The sequence below is a fragment of the Camponotus floridanus genome, unplaced genomic scaffold (genome assembly GCF_003227725.1).
Source record: "Camponotus floridanus strain SB8 unplaced genomic scaffold, Cflo_v7.5 scaffold79, whole genome shotgun sequence".
In the NCBI taxonomy this organism is placed as follows: domain Eukaryota; kingdom Metazoa; phylum Arthropoda; class Insecta; order Hymenoptera; family Formicidae; genus Camponotus; species Camponotus floridanus.
The window spans coordinates 236,170-260,518 of NW_020229848.1; the positions used below are offsets into that span (position 1 = coordinate 236,170).

At 36.0% G+C, this 24,349-nt stretch overlaps 2 protein-coding genes across 5 annotated transcripts; one reads left to right on the top strand and one right to left on the bottom strand.

Moving 5' to 3' along the window:
- Positions 1-286: 286 nt before the first annotated feature.
- Positions 287-24,059, top strand: LOC105257553 (protein enabled). 2 transcript variants are annotated; one of them, XM_011268252.3, is made up of 8 exons: positions 287-517; positions 14,391-14,712; positions 15,036-15,187; positions 18,618-18,679; positions 18,749-19,848; positions 20,014-20,199; positions 20,310-20,562; positions 21,303-24,058. In XM_011268252.3, the coding sequence occupies exons 1-8, from the start codon at positions 513-515 to the stop codon at positions 21,329-21,331; spliced, it is 2,109 nt and encodes a 702-aa protein (XP_011266554.2). In that variant the 5' UTR covers positions 287-512; the 3' UTR covers positions 21,332-24,058. The 2 variants fall into 2 exon arrangements, with proteins under 2 accessions (XP_011266554.2, XP_011266553.2); XM_011268251.3 differs by lacking the exon at positions 287-517 and adding an exon at positions 11,727-12,123 and having other exon boundaries at positions 21,303-24,059.
- Positions 4,330-9,136, bottom strand: LOC105257552. Of its 3 annotated transcripts, none has more exons than XM_025414151.1 (3): positions 8,702-9,136; positions 8,081-8,181; positions 4,330-4,771 (listed from the first exon to the last, which is right to left on the bottom strand). In XM_025414151.1, exons 1-3 carry the CDS (start codon positions 8,844-8,846, stop codon positions 4,568-4,570), a joined length of 450 nt encoding a protein of 149 aa, XP_025269936.1. In that variant the 5' UTR covers positions 8,847-9,136; the 3' UTR covers positions 4,330-4,567. The 3 variants fall into 3 exon arrangements, with proteins under 3 accessions (XP_025269936.1, XP_025269937.1, XP_025269939.1); XM_025414152.1 differs by having other exon boundaries at positions 8,697-9,136; XM_025414154.1 differs by having other exon boundaries at positions 4,567-4,678.
- Positions 24,060-24,349: the final 290 nt, after the last annotated feature.

Genomic DNA, 24,349 nt, shown 5'->3' on the forward strand with positions numbered 1-24,349 from the left:
GTTTAGGTAAGTCATAAATAAAATGATGACGTCATAATGAGTTTTATGTTTTAATAAAAACCTGGGACTTGTATCGCCAAATGGAAAGCACCCACATATCAGCTAGAGAGGAGAGAGGGGGAGGAGAAAAATCCCTAGCGTTGACTGGCGAGGTTCTCCGTTCAGCATTTCGCAATCTTGCGTTGCAACGCCGCCGAGAGCACCGTGTATATAAGAGAGCGCCGCATATATATGTGTACACATATATATAGATATATATATGCGTGTGGGTGGTAGGGAGTAGGAATTCCGAATCGGCAATATGGCCGGTCAGATGTGCAGCGGCAGGGTGTCACGGTGGTGTTAGTGCCGCGCGTTGGAACTGGAGGGTACTCGGTCTCGTTATTTATATGTCGAACTACCGCAAGTCCTGTCCAAATCTCGCGTGTTTTCATGGGCTCGGTGATATACTGTGCAGGAGCAGGAATACGGCTTGCATGAGGGCATAGCATACGCTCACCGGCCAAGCAAACATGAAGTGAGTAATACATTTATAACAGAGCGCGAGGGGGAGAGAGAGAGAGAAAGAGCGAGAAAGAGAGAGAGAGAGAGAGGATCTCTCGGAGAGTCGATGGACCGAACGACCGACCGTGACCGAAAGCTTTCCTCCATCCCAAGTCTCTCCTTCGAGCAACAATCGAATTGTCGCGTCTCTCCCTCGACTTTCCGCTCGACGTTGAACGTCAGAATGTTGTGTCGCGACGGTCAATATCGGTCGTCGTCTCCAATACTCCGATAATACGCGCCTCCTTTCGCGAAACTTAAGACGTGAAACCTGGAGAAGGATCCCGAAGGACCGACGATACGATATCGATCACGCGACAGACTTCAGAGTGGACAGACTCTGACTTCAGAGCGGACAGGCTCCGACTTCAGAGCGGACAGGCTCCGACTTTAGAGCGGACAGGCTCCGACTTCAGAGCGGACAGGGCCCGACTTCAGAGCGGACAGGCTCCGACTTCAGAGCGGACAGGCTCTGACTTCAGAGCGAACAGGCTCTGGCTGCCTTTAATGGATCGACCTTCCGTTCTTTAAATCCCGACTCCGAAAATGAATTTCGGAGTTCGATTCGCCTGGTCCGACTCCCTCGACGGGGTGCATGAACCGTAACGATTTTTGACAGCGCGGACAATTTTCAGCCGGAGAGACCGAAGAGAGGAAGAGAGGGAGAGAGGGAGAGAGAGAAACCGCTCTCCTCTCACCCCTGGCTCTCTTCTCAGCCGCATCGCGGCGATGCACGAGGGGACGCGTAGCCTCGTTCGCTTTTGTTTTACGAGCGACTTGCCCTTTTTTTCTTCTTTTTACGAGCGCTTCGCAAGCGCAGCTTGCCTTTCGGAGACGACGAGTCCTGCGTTCATCGCGTCTCCTTCCTCCCTCTCTCTTACTCCCCCCTTCCCTTCCTCCCACCCTCCTGTCCCGCGCATATGTAGTCCCGCCCGTTGCACTTTTGTAAAAGTGTTGGCGTTACACGTTTTCGGTATCTCGATGTATACATGTGATTGACAGGGTCCTGGACGGTCCCTCTCTTTCCCATGATCTTCCATTCGATTCTGTATACATCGATACCGCGAGAACGAAACGTCAACCTCTCACGAAATACACCCGTTGTGCCTTGTGCCATTGTGTGTCTTTCAACTACGCGAGCCCTTGTCTCATTTTCTCCCGTGCCAATGTAAATATTGGACGCTTTTCGCAAAATTGCGTAAACGCGATGGACTCTCGTTGTTTGAACGTAAAGCCGCTATTGTCATGGTAATGCCACTTCAGGTTTCTTTCAAGTCCCAAAGCCGTCTCGCGCTATTTCCAGCTCGTTTTCTCACCACCAGGATTACTCCCGGTAAATGTCAAAGTTTCGATTAGCTAGGTCGAAGTATTAGAAACGTTTTCGCCCAACGAAAGTTGCGATTTTCCGTTGTCTGTTTCCTTGGAGGGGCGAAACTCGCTTAAGAGTCGCAAATTGAAAACGCGGCAATCTCGGTTTCAACTCTCCTTCGCCGCTTGTATCAGATTGCATTGATGCGTAATGCAACAGTACTGTCGTCAAGGTTGCATGACACGCTCAAAAATGCGAAGGTTGAAGATAACGCAATGAAATTGTGCTCCGAGACGTTTCAATGTTTCTCTTTCCCTCATCTGGAGGGGAACGAGTTTAAGTCCAATTTTTATGAGCACATTTGCGACTCGGCGTATGTTTATTTTCCGAGTCGGTTCCCTGTGCTGGAAAAATCTACAGTGCAATGCCCGACGATTCCTTTCGACACGTTTTGAATAACGTTAATAATTAACTATGATTTTAATTAAATTCGGAGCGTTCTCATGTAAACAAGCGTAAACGCGTAAACACTAATGAGGAAAAACAGCTGGGTCCATTACGTTTATAATTATTATTTCAATTCGTTTTGCTTGTACGCAAGATAGGTGTACCACGTCTACCATCACCAGTGTATTTTGAGCAATCAACTTTAGATTAGGGTGCATTTTAAATGAATTTCGATTATGCTACTTTGATATTCCATATTTTTTTCATTAAATCGATAGATAATCGATATTAATACGCTAAATAGCTTGTAAATCTGACGTTGCACTGATTGTACAACTTTTTCTGCCATTCCCTTCTGACCTGTGGGTTATTCGCGGTGCAATTACGAGAAGTCATAATTATGCCCGACATTATATATGGCAGAGGTGAACTCAGCGAAAAAAAAATTTATTACCTTGTCTCTGAAAACAATAACGCAACAAGATCGCGTGTACTATTGCAAAATTTGTCTAGTAATCTAGATTAAAATCGTGTACGATTGTAGAGGGTTTGCGAATGAAATATATAACAATTAAATATTAACTTATAATTACGTTTCATATATATATATATTACATGAAGATTTTTTATTTAAAAAAAAATAATTGATAAAAAAAATATTACTGTTTCGTCATTGTTATTCCATTCAGACGCAAATGCACTTGATATCGCGAATGACCCGAGTCGTTAATACAAGGTACAAAGCGCTCGTTAAAGGTTAATGTTAATAACAAAATCGAGCTGCAACAATGGACGCGTGCCGAGGATTTTGATTCAGAGCTCCGATTTCGTCATGCAACCTGCTCCGAATCGAGAGATATGGATCGGAATACTTTTAGGGAAAAATGCCTGCGATGACTTCATTTCTGATAATCCTATAACAGGGGATATCCCACCGATGACAAATTCGCCGATGAATTCGTAACGAAAATTTCGCAGAAAGCTATCATATCTGTGCAAACAGCAATACGTTTTCATCTGTGATTTTAATCCTTATTGGATTATACGGGGTCATTTTTGATCCATTGCAACGTCAGTGTTCTCATAGAAACGCACTTTGAGCATTTCTTGAGCTTCATATATTTGCAATAAAAATTATTAAAGCTTTGTTATTTTGCAAATTTATTATTCTAGTCAAGATTCCAAAAATAACAATTTGATACTAAAGAAGGTTAAATATTTTGGTAACGGAATCTCGAATGAAATTTTTATATTTGCTCGAAATAAAATTAACGTTAAAATTTCAAATCAAGATTTTTATTATCTGTACTTGCAAACTTGTTTTCATTTCTTACATTGTATAGCTCTATAATTAAACTACAAGAAAGTCAATTTTTCCAAGGGAAAAATGAATTTTTTAGAGAGAAAAATGAATTTTGTAATGCGATTCTTTTTTCCTCCAGTTTTATTTGAAAGGATCAAAGAAGACGTAAGAATTTTTGCAGATTTTTTCAAACATTTTTATCCTTTAAACAACACTTCGAACAAAAATGACACCCTGTACACTTTGAAGATTCCAAAAATAATTTGATACTAAATAAGGTTAAATATTTTGGTAGCGAAATCTCGAATGAAATTTTTATATTTGCTCGAAATAAAATTAACGTTAAAATTTCAAATCAAGGGTAAGATTTTTATTATCTGTACTTGCCAACTTGTTTTCATTTCTTACATTGTATAGTTCTATAATTAAACTACAAGGAAGTCAATTTTTCCAAGGGAAAAATGAATTTTTTGGAGAGAAAAATGAATTTTGTAATGCGATTCTTTTTTCCTCCACTTTTATTTGGAAGGATCAAAGAAGACGTAAGAATTTTTGCAGATTTTTTCAAACATTTTTATCCTTTAAACAACACGTCGAACAAAAATGACACCCTGTACACTTTGAAGATTCCAAAAATAACAATTTGGTACTAAATAAGGTTAAATATTTTGGTAGCGAAATCTTGAATGAAATTTTTATATTCGCCCGAAATAAAATTAACGTTAAAATTTCAACTCAAGGGTAAGATTTTTATTATCTGTATTTGCCAACTTGTTTTCATTTCTTACATTGTATAGCTCTATAATTAAACTACAAGAAAGTTAATTTTTCCAAGGGAAAAATGAATTTTTTAATGCGATTTATTTTCTCCACTTTTCAACGAGTACGAAGAAGGAGTGACAATCTCGTAGTCCTATCTCGTTTTGTATATTGGCCACCGAGTATCGAGCGTGTGAGACGAAAAGTCAGCGAGGCGAAGGCCACGAGCGACTTCCGTTCAATTCCGCGTCATTCCGCCTCGCCTTCGCGGAGGCGGTGGAGGCCTTCTCCTCGTCTTCGTCCGCGTTTTGATCCCCCTGCGGTCGATATATATACATACATATATATACGCGCCTCTCATGATGATTCCGTACTATTTTCTCGCCACTGAGCAGAGTTAATGACCACACCTGGGAAACGAACGTTCGCTCGAATAACGTACCCCATATTTGTATCGATGTGTGGGTGTACATGTATGTGTGCGATGCCCTCTTTAACGACTCTATGAGCGTCAAAGCCCCTTTAACCGTGCAAAAGCATCGTGCCAATTTTCGCACATAGACAAGGAAGGTACCATTGATGAAAATTATTTGTCTAAATTTCGAATTTATCTACTAAATTCTTTTTAAATACAAATGCAATTAATTACAAATACAATTGCTTCAATTTTGACGAGATTTTTTTTAAGAATTAAGAAAAAATATCCTCTATATACTTGATATTATATTTGCCATTAATTTCATTTTTACTTTGCAAATTAGAATTTTGATAGAATTAATCATTAGAATTTTGATAAATTTGATGAAATTTTCTGAGAACTAAGAAAAAATATCCTCTATATAATATATTAAAAAAATACCCTCTGTCTCTAATACTTTATTCGTCAACTAATTTCATTTTTACCTTGTCATTATTAATCATTAGAATTTTAATAAGTTTGATGAAATTTTTTGAGAATTGAGAAAAAAATATTCTCTATATAAATGATATTTTATTCGTCATTAATTTCATTTTTACTTTGCAAATTAGAATTTTGATAGAATTAATCATTAGAATTTTAATAAGTTTGATGAAATTTTTTGAGAATTAAGAAAAAATCTATATAATATTAAAAAAATATCCTCTATCTCCTTTATTCGTCAACTTTTATTTATTTTGCAATTATTAATTTACTTTTAATGTTTATTAATTTTAAATTATAATTTTAACAAGTAATCTTGAGATATTTAATGCATTACGAATCAAAAAATTAAGGCGGTAACTTTTTAATTAAATTCTTGGGTAGAAAAGCAATCGACTTCACGATGAGTCAGAACATGACTCGGTTGACGAGGGACAGCTTATACCTGGCGGAAATGTTACGTTTGGTGCATTAGTGATGTACTAGCGCATCTTCAGACGTAAATCTCTTCCGGTAGCAGAGAGAACAGACCACCATATCATATCCCACTGTCATTTGCTAAACCGTGGGTAAAGCCATGTAATGGGTCTCAATCTCGTCTTCAATAACCGAGCTTAATTAATTTTAATGCTGCAATATGATGCAGATTGCTCGGGTAACCCACATTTACCCTCCCTTAACCGGCTCGGATTTGAAGGAAGAGCTCTATTCCATTCGTACATCATGATCGTAGAAATAATAAGCACGACTGTTTTTTTTTTCTCGATATTTTGTACAATATTCCGTGAAATAAAAAGACTCGCATTAGAGTTATCTACGGACCAATAGTCAATTTAGATTAACTATTTTATCAAAGATCAGTCTGATAAGGATAAAACGTAAGATACATTTCGTAGTTACATTTCTCACTAGCTTCATCCTTATCTCATTCCGAGCGAGTATATCTAGTACACACGGGATATAACATGGCAAGCTGATACATAGCGTCTCAACATGGTAGATACATGCATGTAATGCCCGAGAGATTGTACGTTCTTTTGTTAAACGCCCATTGTCGCGCTCATTGTGTTACACCTTGCGCCGGCCGGAAAGATTCCTTTACTTTCTTCCGCACAGGGAACGCGTTTGCATAAAAAGAAAAGGAGAAGGATGCATTTCTCTACATGCAAACGATGCAGCTCTATCCAGTGTTTGCTGGTATCTAGATAAAATTATCTAGATAATCATCTAGATAAAGAAATGGATCATCTTTAACTAGATGAAGAAATACAAAGTATCTTTATCTTTATCTTAGATGAAAAATATATGTCATCTTATCTAAAAATTGTCTAAGATGATGTTTTCATTATGCAAAAAAGTTTTCCAGGCATGCTTCTAAAAATCTATCTAAAATATCTAAAATATATTTTTTATATTATTATTATTATTGTATTATAAATATATTATTATTATATTATTAATATATTATAAATATATTATAAATATAAATTAATAAATAAATATTTATCATATCATTTATACACCTTTTTGCTTTTATTTAAATATTCTTTAGGAAAAGAGAAAGAATATGTGTTTATGATTTTAATATCCTATTTATAATCTGCGTTACATTTTTTACAAATATTTATAGTCTTCTAAAATAAAGAAAAATATCTAGATAATTATCTAGATTATTGCAATAATTACCTCATCTTTTATCTAGATTAAGTAAAAGCAAAATCATCTTTATCTCATCTAAGATAAATTTACGGATTTTTATCTTTATCTTTATCTAGATAATTTTGAAATTATCTACAGCAAACACTGGCTCTATCGCATTTTTATTCTGGATGATATAAAAGCATAAATGTATTGGAATGCGCGTTCTAAGATCTTTACTTGGCTCCTTCGTGGTCTGTGTTTTTTTTTCTTTTTTCCTTTCTACCCTCTTTCTTTTTCCTTTTTTTAATTTTTTAATAAATTTTATAATTTTAAATTTTATAATTTAATAATTTTTAATAAATTTTTTTAAATAAAGAAATTAGGCTCTATATGTATTAAACAACACAATAAGACACTAGCAAATAAGAGCCACCGCGGATGCTAGTGCGCAAAATTTTTCTTAAATTATTCGCAAAAATTTAAACGTGCACAAGGCATATACATATATTTTACTTGGTGCATTTACCAAGATTTTCATTTTTGAGAATTCTATAAACCCCTCTTTACTCCCCTGAAGAGACATAGACGAGAAAAATATCAGGGCGAAGTCGAGAATCGAATCCGAATCTTTCTTTTAATTCTTTTTTTTAATTTATTTATTTCTTTAATTTAATGTTTTGTCGAGAATTTATAATACATAAATGCAAGATTGAATTTGTGAAAAATATTTCAAATTACAAATCTCTATCAATTGCTTCAATGTACTTGGCTAGTTAATTGTTGATTTCATATTTAGTTTTTTTTAGAAGAACTATTTTTTTAGGGAAAATTTTTGTAAATTATTTTTATTTATTTATTTCTTTAATTAAATCTTGATTTCACAGGTGCTCTCCACCTTCCGACTTATTTTACCCCAAAGAAAAATTGATCAAAGTTATTTTTACTCATTCAATGTAAAATGGTGACCATTGACTCCAAAATCTTTGTTTTTAAGATACAATCGTGTAACGATACATGGCTAATGATTTTGGCAGAGTTAAATATAAAAATCTGCATCGCATTGGGACTAGAAGAAATTGCGTTTTCGCTACATCAGCTCAAGTCCTTAAGATTTAAGGCTCATGTTGCGCGAAAAAAATCGTGAGAACTACTCGAGTGTCGGAGTCGGTTGACTTACATATCCAATTAACGTTGATGCAGCTACCTGCCATATGTCGCTTTTAGATATTTGTATCCTCAAGATGAAGCCACACGTCTTTCTGGGCGTTAAAAACTTACCTGCAAGTAATAAAATTTGTTAATTCGAAAAATAAAGAGAACAAATTAATAATTAGCAATAAAATAAAATTAGCGAAATTTTTAACGATTAAAATATTTCATCGAGATATCGGCAGGGTTGGGTAAGTTTATATTTTTTTTAAACTAAATTAAGTTAAAGTTAATGGGTTAAAAAATTAATTTAGTTATGTTAAAAGTTATACAAAAAATTAACTCACTTAAAAATTACGTTAAGATTAAATTAACGTTAGTTAAGATAAAAGTTAAAATTTTGAAAAGCATTATTTCACTTTATATTAAATTAGATTGTAATTTTAAAATTAGATTACCCTAAATAATAATAATATGAATCATCAAAAAAATTTGTGGGAAAAGTTAATAAGTTTAAGTTTATGTGTTTTAAAAATAACTAGTTAAAGTTAAAAGTTAACTCTTTTTAAAATAACTAAGTTGAGTTAAAGATTATTAACTTTTCAACTTTTTTTTTAACTTTTAACTAATCAACTAGTTATTACCCAACCCTGGATATCGAAGATTGAAAATAATTCGCAGTGACTCTGAAGGCCCGTGCAAATTTCCCCTCTGGCTTTTGTCACTCGGATCGTTCCGAAACATAAACCAAGTCTCGCCCAAGAGAGAGATAGAGACGCGTCAGCGTTCGACATTCAGGATCCGAGAGCGTCATCCTTTACATAAGACACGCATCGTTCGCGCGCGCGGAAGTTCGCCAGGAATTAATAATAGAGTCGTCACACCAAACGGATTCATCATTGTCGACGAGGCTCGCATAAACTAACCGACCGCATGAAAGCGAAACGTAAATGCTTGCTCGCACGTCGCGCGGCGATGGAAGAATAAATTCGATATCCAATGTCGCGTGTTGCCGTCATTTCATTTCACTCGTCGTCGCTTCCTCTCTCATCGCGTAGAGAGAGTACTTTTCTTCTCCCCTCATCGTCATACAATGCAGCGAGATAATAAAAACCGCGACGAAAACCGCCGCGTAAAATTGTCATTAAAATCGCACGTGTGAGAGCGACATTTCTCTCGCCTCGGGAAAACAGTGTCTTTGTCCTCGAATTGTATAAATTTTTTTTTATTGAATTATACAAATTTCAAAAGTCTGAAATTGAAAATTCAAATTGAAAATTTTTGAACCACGAACGAAATTTTTTAGGGAATTTCAATTCCTAGGGAAAATCCTAGTGAAAAGAAATCTCACAATTTCTGGGAAAATTTTAGGTATTTTAAATTTAAATTTATAAAGAATTCCAAAAATATATTAGATTTCGTTTATTAGATTCACGTTTTTTAATATTATTTTAGAAAATTTTATAAAATAAAAAATCTGACAATATTTAACATTTATATACATGAGAAATTCTAAACAAAATTTATTTACGATAAAAATATGAAATATCTTCACTCCTTTGAAAAGTTTGCCAATTTGAATAGAAAATTTTAAAAATTTTCTGAAAAAGTTTAGAATTTTTAGAGAAAATTTGAACATTTTTATGAGAAATTCTGTAAATAATTTTCACAAGGAAACCTGCGCCACAATTAAATATTTTTTAAAATTATTATAGACGTTGAAATCTGTTACATAAGTGGCTCGAGCAAAATTATAACGCGATATTCCTGGCAATTCTATCGCGAAAATCCAATTGCGAGATCTTTTGGACGGTCAAGATACGATTGTACCGGGTGATTATTTCATTTGACGTTTGGTGAAAGGTTAACGGTTTGCGCTCCCGCGAACATTGTTGGAAATAAATGGGGTGAGAGCTGTTTTCGCGATTTTACGCTGAGCTTCGTCCGTTATACATCGATTAAGATTTATACCGTTTTTTTTTTACGCGAAATACACCTGCGAGAGGAGCATCTAAGGCAACGCCCTCCGGAACGCATTTGTTCCACTTTTACAGACGTAATACGACGTTCTCGAACAAGCTTTGATCTATGTATCCCGGTCGGGGAAAGAAGGAGAGAAAGAGAGAGAGAGAGAGAGAGAGATACTCGACGTTATACTTCCGGTTGCTGATACAATGTGCGGTTTTGCGCTTTATGCTCTAAAAGTTCCGGTATCCGACCAGAGCGCGATAAATTTGCGCACGCGATCGAAAACACGACGAGTCTGCGATTCCGAAAGAAAGGCGTGTGATAAGTGCATTACGTGTCTCTCGGAAGGTCGTGCAAAAGAAGATGTTCGTGCTGAGACAAGTTTTACTTTGAGTATTATGAGATTTTTAAGTCTCCAATCTCTCCTGTTGTTTATATAAATAAAAAGAAAAAGATATTACCGTCTGTCAGTATCGCAAGCTTTAAGTAGAATAACAAAGAAATTTGCGTAAATCGAAAGAGGAACGAATAATTCTAATTCAGAAAATAATAATAATAATAATAATAATAATAGTAACATATAATAGCTGATATTTTGCTTTTACGTCCACAGAGAAAAATATATTATTCTATTTAAATATATCATTCTATTTAATAAATATTTAATACTTGTAATATTAATATAATCTTATTATTAAATATTTTATTAATATTCAAATTAATAATAATAATAATAATAATAATAATGACATGTAACAGCTGATATTTTGCTTTTACGTCCACACAGAGAAAAATATATCATTCTATTTAATAAATATTTAATTGTATAATTACTTGTATAATAATATTAATATAATCTTATTATTTATCACTAGTAAAAATATTTTATTAATATTCAAATTAATTAAAACTTAAAGAAAATTTAGAGAAATATATATTAATAAAAACTTAAATATAATTAAATATAATTAAAATATAATTAAATATAATTAAATATAATTAAAATATTATACAAAATTAAATACTTATTAATATATATCATTAAAAGCCAAGAAAAGCAATTACTTGTTTTACTTTCTTTTTAAGTAATAGGTTTTTTCAACAAAGAATATATATTCTTGATAATAGTCTTAAAATATGCTCGTCACAAGTGTTGGAAAATCTCATTATCATATGTTCAAAAGAAAAATTTATTTTCTCTTCAAGAATATTGTAAAGTTGTATCAAAGAAAAAATGAAACTTACTTCTCGCCAATTCTATAGTGAGCAAACCAAATTCTTGTTTTTTACTTTTAATTTTCTTGACTAAAATACTGCACTTAAGGATTCAGAATATATTTCAATTAAATTTAATGCTTGTGGTGAACTTATGATATATTTGCGGATGTAAAAACCTACGATATACTTAAAACAAGTAATATTTACTTGAATACAGTATACATTTTTCTCGGTGGATCTGACAATTTTTTATGACTCGATCGCGAAAATATCGAGGGGAGTCATCATCGATGACGTTTCTTTTATCTGTTCCTCTTCGCGTTATCTCGTAAACGTCCTCGATGCATGGATCACGACGGACGTTATCATTCCATTCCGACCGTGCAGGACAGAACGGGCCGAGGAAGTGGCGGTATCTCGCCACATCCTACCTCGTCCTGTTCCCGTTTTGCCGATGAACGGAGCGCGGGAGTTGTTGCTTTTCAGTCTAGTGAAAGCGACAGCGAGCGAGCGAGCTCTTCCGCGAGTCGCGTGCGAATCGCAGGCCTTTAATTAATAACGAGAGCCGTTTATTTATCAACCATCGCGACTCATCTTGCTCCGATAACGGAACTCCGATCAACATCTGGGACGAAGGATGATCACCTGTCGAGAGGAGATGCAGCTCTGCCTTTGAGCTACCATGTGGGATTCTCGCGCGAGCCTGTTCTCCAAGACTGGCAGGTGGTCCTACGAGGCTTATTCCACGTCCGAGGATCGGGATGCTTACTCGTCCCCCGGGACGTGTCGTCCTGTCGTGGCGATGCGGAAGAGCCCCGCGTTGCAGCAACGCACTACGAGTTATCGTCAGCAACGATCTTCCTGGCAGCAGGACAGCCGCTCGTGGTACACACACTGAGAAAAAAATCTGGTTGCATTAATTAGAATTCTGGTAGATTCAACCAATATGTCTGTTGGAAAATGGACCAACCAGAATTCTTGTAGGAATTATCAGATGAATCTGATTAATTTCTTCCTGTTAAATTTATCAAATTTTCTGGTTAATAATTAATATATGATTAGTTTAATAATATTTATCACACGCTTTAATATTTTAAAATTTATTCAATTTAATTTCTAGGAATTCTTAATAGTATGTGTAATAATATACTTAATTTTAAAATATAAAGTATTTTAAATTTATCAATGAAAATACTTTGAGGATATAAATTTCGCGATTATTTTTTAATCTCTAAATGCTAGTCTTTTACAAAATTTTTTTTCATATCGTGATAAATTATTTTTCTAACAAATTTAAATTAAAAAAATTTGAATTTATCAATTTTGAATTTTTAACTCGCGCACTGAGAAAAGAATCTGGTTGCATTAATTAGAATTCTGGTAGACTCAACCAGTATGTCTGTTGGAAAATGGACGAACCAGAATTCTTGTAGGAATTATCAGATGAATCTGATTAATTTCTTCCTGTTAAATTTATCAAATTTTCTAGTTAATAATTAATATATGATTAATTAACATATGATTAGTTTAATAATATTTATCACACGCTTTAATTTTAAAATTTATTCAATTTAATTTCTAGGAATTCTTAATAGTATGTGTAATAATATACTTAATTTTAAAATATAAAGTATTTTAAATTTATCAATGAAAATACTTTGAGGATATAAATTTCGCGATTATTTTTTAATCTCTAAATGCTAGTCTTTTACAAAATTTTTTTTCATATCGTGATAAATTATTTTTCTAACAAATTTAAATTAAAAAAATTTAAATTTATCAATTCTGAATTTTTAATTCGCGTACTGAGAAAAAAAATCTGGTTGCATTAATTAAAATTCTGGTAGATTCAATCAGTATGTCTGTTAGAAAATGGACGAACCAGAATTCTTGTAGGAATTATTAGATAAATCTGATTAATTTCTTCCTGTTAAATTTACCATTAAATTTTCTGGTTAATAATACTAAACTCACCAGCATCAAATCGTCTAAAATTTTTTCCATCTAATATCAAAAGTCTGTTTAATATTCTGAATTCCAACAAGATTATTGGATAAATTCAATCCAGATTATTGAATAAATTATTTTAAATTCAGTTTGTTAGAAATTAAACTGATAAACAGTGATGCAAGAAGAGGATGCAGCCCAAACACACAATCAGAAAGCTAGCGTCCTCTTCCTGGCACTACTACTCATAACAGAAACAAAATATACGTTGGATTTAATGTTAATACTAGTTCTTTATATACATTTCATGGCAAATATTAAATACGAGTTAAATTAAGAGTGACAAGCAAAGAAATTAATGTAACAAGAAATTTTATAGATCCAACCAGAAAATACTAACCAAATCCTTATAGTAAAATCTATTAAACGTTCTAATTAAAAAAAATCGAGTCTTATCATGATAACTAGAAATTCTTGCTTGATTGGAACTAAAATGCCTTCAATCATATACGTCTTGTTGACACAATCCAACGATTTTTCTCAATGCAGCACTGTCGATTTTCTCCCCTACCTTCTCCCGCGCTATCACTACATCGGTGAAACGTCTCGTCTCGTCGAGAATCTAAAGAATAGGCGTCACTTTCGAGGTCCTTCGCGACGCTTCTAGCGTTTCACGTTATTCCTGAATGCCAGGATTGCAAAGTCTATCTGCGAAAAATGCGACGAACCGGAAAAAATGAAACTCTAGGGTTGCATAATCTATCTCTTTCAATTCGCGAATTACCATCCAGGTTGCCACTCGACTTTCCCGCATGAGCAAAAGAAGAAAGTGATTCTGGTGCAACCGTGTGCAATGGTCACGATTTTAGTCCAGCAATATTCATCCGGGTTATTTTGTATCGACTCCTTACACGTATCGCGACAATTGTCGTCTCCCCTAAAGTATTTTTAAATAGTGGAATATACTCTTGAAATTTGATTGGGATATATTTTCAAAATAATTTCTATTTCTTTTTTTTTTTGCAAAAAAATTAAAAATTAAATTAGAAAAACGTCATCATCAACCTTGACATCTCTTTAACACGAGAAAACGATTTCGTGTCATAACGAAGAAAAGAAACGAAAAAACGCGCAGAATTAATTGCAGATAATCGAGCAAGTTAATCGACTAGAGCGCAAAAAAACCGATGTTTTGTCGTTCGCAGCGAAGTGAGCATATCATCCGCCCGCGCGTCGGTGATGGTGTACGACGACGTGAACAAGAAATGGATACCAAGCGGCAGCTCGTCCGGCCTGTCCAAGGTCCAGCTCTACCATCATCAGGTAAACAATACGTTCCGCGTGGTCGGCAGGAAGCTGCAGGATCACGAGATCGTCATCAACTGCGCGATCCTCAAGGGGCTCAAGTACAATCAGGCGACGGTCACGTTTCATCAGTGGCGGGACAATAAGCAGGTCTACGGGCTCAATTTCTCCAGTAAGGACGACGCCGACGCCTTTGCCCGGGCGATGCTCCAGGCACTCGATGTAATTTACGATTCCTCTTTTTTTTCTTACCATTACATATCTCTCTCTTGTCGTCAGAATTAATTCGAATCGATTAATCATCATCGATTTTATTATCCATTTGTTATCCATTTATTTATTTACAGTGCATATCACGTGTAGTATTTATCTCAGATAAAGAATATCTTATATTCTCCTTGTTTTCGGGGCATAATTGGCGTTTAATATCTACAAAACGAGAACAAACGACATCGTTACAATAGCCGACCTTTGTCGGGCGTTTTCACAATTGGATTTGTCATCGTTAATTATCTTGTAATTATACGTCCTGTCTTGTTGCGTAGGTGCTGAGCAATGGTAGCAACATATCACGAAGTCTCGCTCCGACAACCGCCACGACTACTCAGCAGCAGACTGCTTATCAACAGCAGCAGCAACAACAGCAACAACAACAGAGCCAGGCGACCGCTCAATATGAGGAGGACATGGGATACAGGTACGTCTCGTTTTTTCTTCTCCTTGAACCTCCTTTTCGTTTTTCAACGATTTACGACGCGACTATTGCCTCGTTACGGTGGATTATTTCCCGTCACGAGATACGATACGATACGCACAACACGCCCAGTCGATTCACGCCACGTCGCCGAACAAAGGGCAGGCAATCTTTTCTCGCTCCCGGTGTATTTGACATTTTTTTTCTCCTCTAAATAAATAAAATAATACGAGTCGTCACGCGAGACGATCTTAAGATGTACAGTGTCGCGAGATCACAGGGTTAAAGCGCGAGTAGCTTGATTCGGAAAGAAGGAAGGTGACGACCCGTGTAGAAAATTATTAGGGCTAGTACATGAAACCATTGGCCTTGATAAGGATAATATAAAGATGCCATAAAAAAGGATATTCTATCATCATTAATATGGAGCCAATTAAATATTACTAAGGACATATAATTTAAAAAAACTATAATAGTTATTCGATGTTTAATTTACTGTTTAATTTGAGGTTCTATTAAATACATTAGATTCTTTCAAGAATTATTTAAGTACTGCACTTTTTTAAAATAAAATAATTAATACTGTTTTATATCAGAGTCAAGAAAATTTTGCTTTTAATAATGCTTTAGTTTAATATTGCAAATAGTGAGAAGTAAAACTTATTAGAATGTTATGAAAACATTTTAAATATATATATGTTCGACATTTAAAAAAAATAAGATTTTGTTAGTGTTAATGGACCTTAAAAGGATTTTCTAATGTTGCCTTAATTTTGAAACTCAGGCTACTTTGAAACTCGTCGCTCGGTGGCGAAAGGGAAAATGCTTAATTCGAAAGTAGAATCCATCTAAGACAATATATAAGACTGCGGCACAGGTCTCGCGAATTACGTTTATCGGTCAAAGAACGCATTAGCTCGAAGACTGTTATAACCGCATCTCTTCTATTTTTTTGCGAGAGGAGCCCTAAAGCTCTAAAAATTAACCGCAAACGGTTAATTTTTTTTATGACGAATTCATATATGTATCATAGAAGATAGAATAAATGTAGAAATAAATATCAATATATAATAGTAAATATATCTATATAAATATCTCCACTGAATGTTGTATGATATCTACAGAATATTGGTTCACATATCCTATAAATATTTATGAAATTTCGAATTGTGGACAATATAAAATTTTTTGATGAGGTTTTGATAATATTTCCACATAGGGTCTTGATAATATTTCCCTATCAGGCCCTAAAGCATCATTTGTTACAAGCCATGTAGGGTCCAAGCGTTCTATGCCTAGTAGGGCCCGATCAGTGTTTGCTGTAGATAATTTTAAAATTATCTAGATAAAGATAAAGATAAAAATCCGTAAATTTATCTTAGATGAGATAAAGATGATTTTGCTTTTACTTAATCTAGATGAAAGATGAGATAATTATTGCGATAATCTAGATAATTATCTACATATTTTTGTTTATTTTAGAAGACTATAAATATTTGTAAAAAATGTGACGCAGATTATAAATGGGATATTAAAGTCATAAACACATATTCTTTCTCTTTTCCTAAAGAATATTTAAATAATAGCAAAAAGGTATATAAATGATATGATAAATATTTATTTATTAATTTATATTTATAATATATTTATAATATATTTATAATATATTAATAATATAATAATAATATATTTATAATATATTAATAATAATAATAATATAAAAAATATATTTTAAATATTTTAAATAGATTTTTAGAAGCTTGCTTTAGATTTTTGGAAAACTTTTTTGCATACTGAAAACGTCATCTTAGATAATTTTTAGATAAGATGACATATTTTTCATCTAAGATAAAGATGATCCATTTTCTTTATCTAGATGATTATCTAGATAATTTTATCTAGATATCAGCAAACACTGGGCCCGATTAATTTTAAGGCATATTAATCAGGTCCTTTTTAAACCTTATTATTTTTTCTACACGGGGAGTTAAATTTGCGAGTAAAATTCAGGGCTCCTTTCTAAATTGCCCGTGCTTCGTTCACCTAAAGCGAGAGTCACACATCTGTCCTGACTGGTTGCAGTCAAGGGCGTAGCGCGCGGATCTCCTTGTCCCTGGGCCATCTGCCTACAGGAGGCCAGACGGCCCTGCTTGTAGGCACTGCCATCACAACCCCCGAGCACCCGAACAACGCGACCGTTAGTGGTGCCGTTGGCACCGTTATTCAAATGGGCTGCGCGCGTGGCTCACCGGGCGATGGACACACGAGGTGATCTTTCGCGGCCTTCTTAGCCCCTAATAACCAGAATTTTCATTCATAATCAATTCTCTACAATTATACAAAATTATAGAATTCCATTAAGGAACATGAATATCCAGAAGTGACGCTCAAGTCGAGAAACAAAAATTCTCCTCGTGGATTCAGACATGATTAATTTAGTAACATTGCATATTTGTAACGGCAGGTTAATATGGGTTGAAGGCCATGTCTATTTAGGACTCCTGATTTCCTGTAGTGGAGGCTGCGGGCATTTAACTACTATTAGAATAATCTTTCATCCCGCATCTCCCCTATTTCTCTTTCAAGTAGTCTACGAAAGATTCAGCGATTCAGCAATTTCAATAAACCGACTTCTGTGTGCTTCCTCTTGTTTTACTTTGCCTGCTCGTCTCTTCCGCGTAATGAATGAAAAAAAAACTCGGCGGAAAGATATTCGCGCGGTGTTGAAAATAAAATCGCAGAGACGAGGGCAGGAGATTTTCACTCTTCACGTCTGTTGCATTCCGTTTGCGCCGCTCGAAATAAACCCGAATGCACCGATGCTCGCGACATTTTTCCTTCTCGAGTTTTTCGTCTCTTACAAAATTCATGATGCTCGATAAATTCGAGATATCCGGGACGGTTGTCGAATAAGAATCGTTCTAAATAAATAGTTTCGATAGGGATAAGATAAAAAAACAGTGGCTAATCCGTATTAACTCGTTGTCTATAAAAGTACCCAAATGTGCCACGAAAATATATCGGATCAGTCTTTTCTTTTACTTTTCTTGGACTTGGCATAATAAATTTAATATCGATTTAAATCCATGTGATCTGATGGTTTAGGGTAAGAGTATTCTTCATTATTGTCGAAATGTATAGTGAAATGAGGAAAGAAGCATTCCGTAGCACGGTTATTGTTTACGTAGCAATTACGTCGATTAATTTATTTAATTAATGGTGAATTTTTTATATGTGTGTTATATTGAAAAATATTCTTAAGATAAAGTGAATTTTAGTGCAGTTTCTTCTAGGATTACACTAGTGTATAGGTTCGTCGATTATGTCCATTATGTTAGTCTAGTTGGCTGGCCCTACTACGCTTTGCATCAACAATGATATATATATTGACGAAAAAATAATTTGCATCTAATTCTGATCTTTGTTTGCGCAGAACCATGACCAGAGAAGACGTGGCAATAATTCAGGAACGCAGAATGTCCCAGCAGAGTCAAGGTATTGTGTACTTTCTCTCTTTCCCTAATAAAAATAAATAAAAACAATAACGGAAGAATATTCTTTCAGCAACCGGTAGTCCTAATCCTATATCACCGAGTTGCCCGCCGACCGCGCAGCAACAGCAGCAACAGCAGCAGCAGCAGCAACAATCCGGTCATCATCGAACTTCGTCGGCACCGCCGGCACCGCAGCCACCGCAACAGCAGCAATCGGCGCTGATGCAGGGTGTTGTTATGGCTCCGGCTCCTCCACAAATGTCAACTGGACCACCGGTACCGCCGCCTCAACCGCCGATCGCACCCCCCGCCCCACCGTGTCCGCCAGCAATGATGAACTTCAACTCGTCCGCGGCACCGACGCCACCGATGATGATGACTCAGTACGCGCAATCACCGTCATCTCAGTCGAACCTTGCGAATCAGCAACCCCAAGCCATCTACGTTACCAATCAGGCGAGTCAGTACGGTGCCGTGCCTACGAGTAACCAGTACGCTGCAAGCGCCGCTTCCGCTGGCGGCACCGGAAGCACCGGCGCCAGCAACGTCGTGGGCCAGAGTCCGAATCAGTATCCGCAATCCAGCAACCCGAGCAATTTCTACGGCACTAACAGTCAGACGAGCAATTATGCTACGGGAGGGCAGACTAATGCAGGCCAATACAACCAATCGACCGGCAATCAGGCCGCGCCGTACGGCACCGGTGGTAATCAATACGGAAGCAGTAGCTCGATAAATCAGTACGCCGCCGGTCCGCCACCACCCGGTCCGGGAAGCCAATACGCGGTCGCGCAACCTGGTCAATCGCAGTACGGCAGCATCGTGTCTCAGGCGCAAGCACAGTACGGCGGTGCAGCCAGTCCAGCAGTCCCCGTGGCAGGCGCCACGAATCCGTATGGGACACCATCGAACTCGGTGAATCAGTACGCCGCTGCTGGACTTCATACGGTCGCCGCTAACGCTTACGCTCCCATCGCCAGCAGCGGCCCGCCGCCGCCCCCGATGATCCCGCTGACTGGAATCGCCGCCCCGCCTCCACCACCTCCGCCACCAGTACCTAACGCTAACAATTCCACGGCTAGCGCCTCGTCCGTCAGTTCTTCGAGCGACCCACCGCCCGATACTAATTCCTTAGCCGCTGCTCTTCAAGCTCGTCTTAAGAAGAAGCAGGTAATTTTATTTTATTTTTTTACTTTAAATTCACTTTAATAAATATTGTAGCGAGAATAGTTACTCCTCATAAAGACGTGAGAAATAAGAATTATTAATATATCAATATTAGATATAAAAATAACAACTTGCAAATGATATAACAAGGAATTTTTTTGCCAATAGCAACAATCACAGCCCGTGGAAAACAGTGGCTCGAGCACTAGCAGTAGCGGTAGTGGAAGCAGTGGTAATTATGGTACTTTAGGAAGAGGCGGAGGCGGCGGAATGGCTTCCATGATGGACGAGATGGCCAAAACTCTGGCACGTCGACGAGCTGCCGCCGAAAAGAAACAACCCGAGCAACCACCGGTATGTGATATCGATCGCGTTATTTGAATACTTTGTGTTTTGATAAACACGTTTCGAAAAATTGACGAAAGAAAAGGAAAAAGAGAAAGATAGAGTGATTCTTTTCGCAGGAGCCGGAGAGCTCGCCAGACAAAAAGTCTTGGGATAAGAACAATACGTCAAATAATAAGTTCTCCAATGGCGCCGAATCCCCGAAATCGGTACGCAAGAGGTTTGGCTCGGCCTCGGAGGACACCCTCCTCAAGGTAAACGGAGTTAACGACGGAACCTCGTTTACCGCGCAAGAGATGGAGGCCTTTAAAGTGGAGATAATCAAGGAAGTGCGTAAAGAGTTCCAAAAAATGAAGCAAGAAATAATCGATGGTACGGATATATTATTATTGCAATCACTGAGAAAAAATCTGGTTGCATTAATTAGAATTCTGGTAGATTCAACCAGTATGTTTGTTGGAAAATGGACGAACCAGAATTCTTGTAGGAGATATATCAGATAAATCTGATTAATTTCTTCCTGTTAAATTTACCAAATTTTCTGGTTAATAATACTAAACTCGCCAGCACCAAGTTGTCTAAAATTTTTTTCATCTAATCTCAAAAGTCTGTTTAATATTCTGAATTCTAACAAAATTATTGGATAAATCCAGATTATTGAATAAATTATTTTAAATTCAGTTTGTTAGAAATTAAACTGATAAACAGTGATGCAAGAAGAGGCTAGCGTCCTCTTTCTGGCACTACTGCTCATAACAGAAAAAAAATATACTTTGGATTTAATGTTAATACTAGATTTTTATATACATTTCATGGCAGATATTGAATACGAGTTACATTAAGAGTGGTAAGCAAAGAAATTAATGTAACAAGAAATTTTATAGATCCAGAAAATACTAACCAAATCCTTATAAAATCCTTGTAAAATCTATTAAACGTTCTAGTTATATAAAAAAATCGAATCTTATCATGATAGCTAGAAATTCTTGTTTGATTTACCTAAAATGCCTTCATATACGTCTTGTTGGTACAATCAAACGATTTTTCTCAGTGTACATAAATATTTTTTATCGTTCCACAAGATGTCAAATGCAAAAATTTTATATTTCCAGTCGTCAGAACAGAACTGAATAAGAGATAAAGAAGACGATAAAAGAAGAAGCAAAGGAGACAGAGCCGAACTCTCGAACCCGAAAAGCATAAGACGGAAAAGAAAAAAAAAAGAAAAAAAGAAATTAAAGAGAGAATTTTATGACTAGATCGCTCGATCGGAGCGACTTTATCGAGAACCACATACAGGTTTTTACAACGTATTTGCAACAGAATGTAGTGTGGCTACATTCATGTATATTGGACATTTATGTGTAAGTAAATTAATCCAATTTAGTATTTTAAGTGACCGTAATCCTTTCATTTTAATACTTGCTATATAAATAATAATCGTAACGAAACGTTGAATCAGTTGAGTTTCGTGTCGAGTTTAATTTTACGTAAAAAAGTCTCTCGATTCAAGCGCATGGGATCACGAGAAATCCTTACAAGTTTCAATCGAGAGAAACATTTTATCATGGAAACATAAAATAAGTACACGCACAATGAAGTACTATTAAATCGCTTTGTAGATTAAACAAGATATCGATAAAGAGACCAAAAAATGGTGTACTATTTATAACATGTATAAAAATAATATCAATCTCTATACACGTGCATAAATATCTCCAGTAATAGTCACATTTTGACATGTTTATAAGGCCAGTCAAGCGACAAAAATTTTCAATAATCAAGGTTGACGTTAATCAACCTTGGACGAAAAATTTTGCACTGTGAACTTGTTTGAAATCGCGAGAGAGAGAGAGACTCAATTATTTCAACGTCCAAGTTACGCGTCGTATATTTTTTACTGCAAATGGTCAGGCAGGGTTTCTAAGACTTCTCTTGTATAACGGAACGTTTTTTTACACGATCGATTTTTTATAAGAACGATCTCACTGTACAACATTCTATACGGAATTCTTTCGTCAATGTCGTGGCATGTGTTTTCCTCGCATTTCTCGTCTTTTACTTTTTATCGTTATATACGCTGTGTCGTTTTCATCATTTGGGCGAAACACATTGCATTGTCGATCTCTGTTGTTGATATCCATCTCTGAATGAAAAATGTAAATGGGCGAATACATTCCAAGATACATCCCACATTCTCCGATAACCCTCCTAGACACGTTAAACATTGTAAATAGCAATAAACGACGATAGACGGATGCCACGATCGTTGATTGTGAAATTCTCGAGGAGACACGCTATATTGCGCTCTTAAACGATACCTATAGTTAAGACAAATTTCCGTGTTAATTCATTCCTGGAGATATCGAATGTCTGAATTACTCGACTCGACGCATTTCAGCAATTTTATTCTTCATATTCCAAACTACTCGTCGTACATCGAATCGTACTTTCTTCGGTTGGATAAAAGAATTAAAAAAAAAAAAAAAAAAAAAATTCTTGAAACCCGGCGTCTCTCTAATCTTTGGTCCATATTTTAAATTCTCTTTTATCAATAAAAGTGCTTCTAAAAGTGGTTTGTAACAAATCAAAAAGCTTATAAGCCTCTTTTAGAGGCACTTTTATCGATAAAAGAAGATTCAGAATATGGGCCTTTATCTTCATGGCTTTTTCATGTGATCAGTTTCCACCTATCTTTCGACAAGCACCTCTACTCGGTCAATTTTTCCTTTTCACTCGCGTGGATAAGCTGTTAAACATTCATCATGATAACGATAAGTAGTTTATTTCTTGTATCGAGGCTATTCTACTTTATTTTACACTTTCGACGGATTTTATCGCGTGACCAATTATGTTTTTATGGCGATCAAGAAGCACGGCTTCTACCATTCAACCGGTTTGTCAATTCGAATTCGCGATACACGATAATTACACTCGATTCCCCGTCGCTATCACGATCGCGCGATCGAAAATTGTTACTAATATTGACCAAGTTTCCATCGAGAGTTCAAGTCGGGTCAGAATTGGGTCAGAATCGGGTCAGAGTTAGGGTGAACCTTTTATGGTGGAAACACCAATAAATCCTATTCTGATCCAACTCCGACCCGATTCGAACTCTCGGTGGAAACTTAGCCGTATTTCGCGAGAAAGAAAAAAATACAGGATACATTGATCTTATACGTGATTTCATTCGATCGGTAATCGTTCGTCACCGACTCGCGTGATTTTCTTCGAAGGCTGAATTTTACACGATTTTTATTACACTTTATTATACATGCGTAAATATTGGCACGCTTGTTTCGCGATGGCACGTAATCATAGGGATTCTCGATGATCATTTGAGGGATTAGATGAGAGACAGTTTCTAGTCGAGTCGCATGGGAGATAATTTCGCAAGGAAGGGTGTATCAATTTTGACAATGAGCGGCGGTGACGCTTATCTTCGACTAAATCTGAAGTATCGATTTGTCGCGTTCATCTTTTATCGATTAGTTCTTGCAATTCTCTGCCTTCTCTTGTAATTTTCTGCCTAAACATTGGCTATAATTTTAAGCACTAGCGTGATATAATTATACATTTATTTCCTCGCTTCTTCGTAATCTTCACGAGGTAGCGATTTTGCATTTTCTCTCAGCGAAAACAACTGATCATCAATATGCCTGGTTGCATCGCATGCAAATATTTTCGTCGGATAATCGAGAGAGAGGCGTGATTTGGATATGCGATTTGTGCGTGCGATTATCTTTTTAGAGGATTTACTTATTCTTCTCTTTGCTCCTTCCTTTGACTTCTTTTATTTTACGACCATTTTCTACACTGCATCTATTTGTACATATAAATTTATCCATGGTGTGGATCTTCCATATATAATGTATTTATTTTGTTCATCTTTCTTCTTTCTTCTTCTTCTTTCTTCTTTGTATTTCTTCTTTTTTTGAAAAAAAAAAAAAAAAAAAATATTATGTAATGGCGATTATGTAATGAAAGAGGGAGATGTACAAGTATCGAGAAGCTTTTTCGAGTATTTCGAGCAATTATAGAGTTTGTTTTCTTATCCATTCTGTCGCTTACATCTTGCACTTTTTCTTTCGTTGGTCCCTTTGTTCTCCCTCCCGCCGATATATCCGATGTTTCACATGATCTCTAATAAATTTGAAAT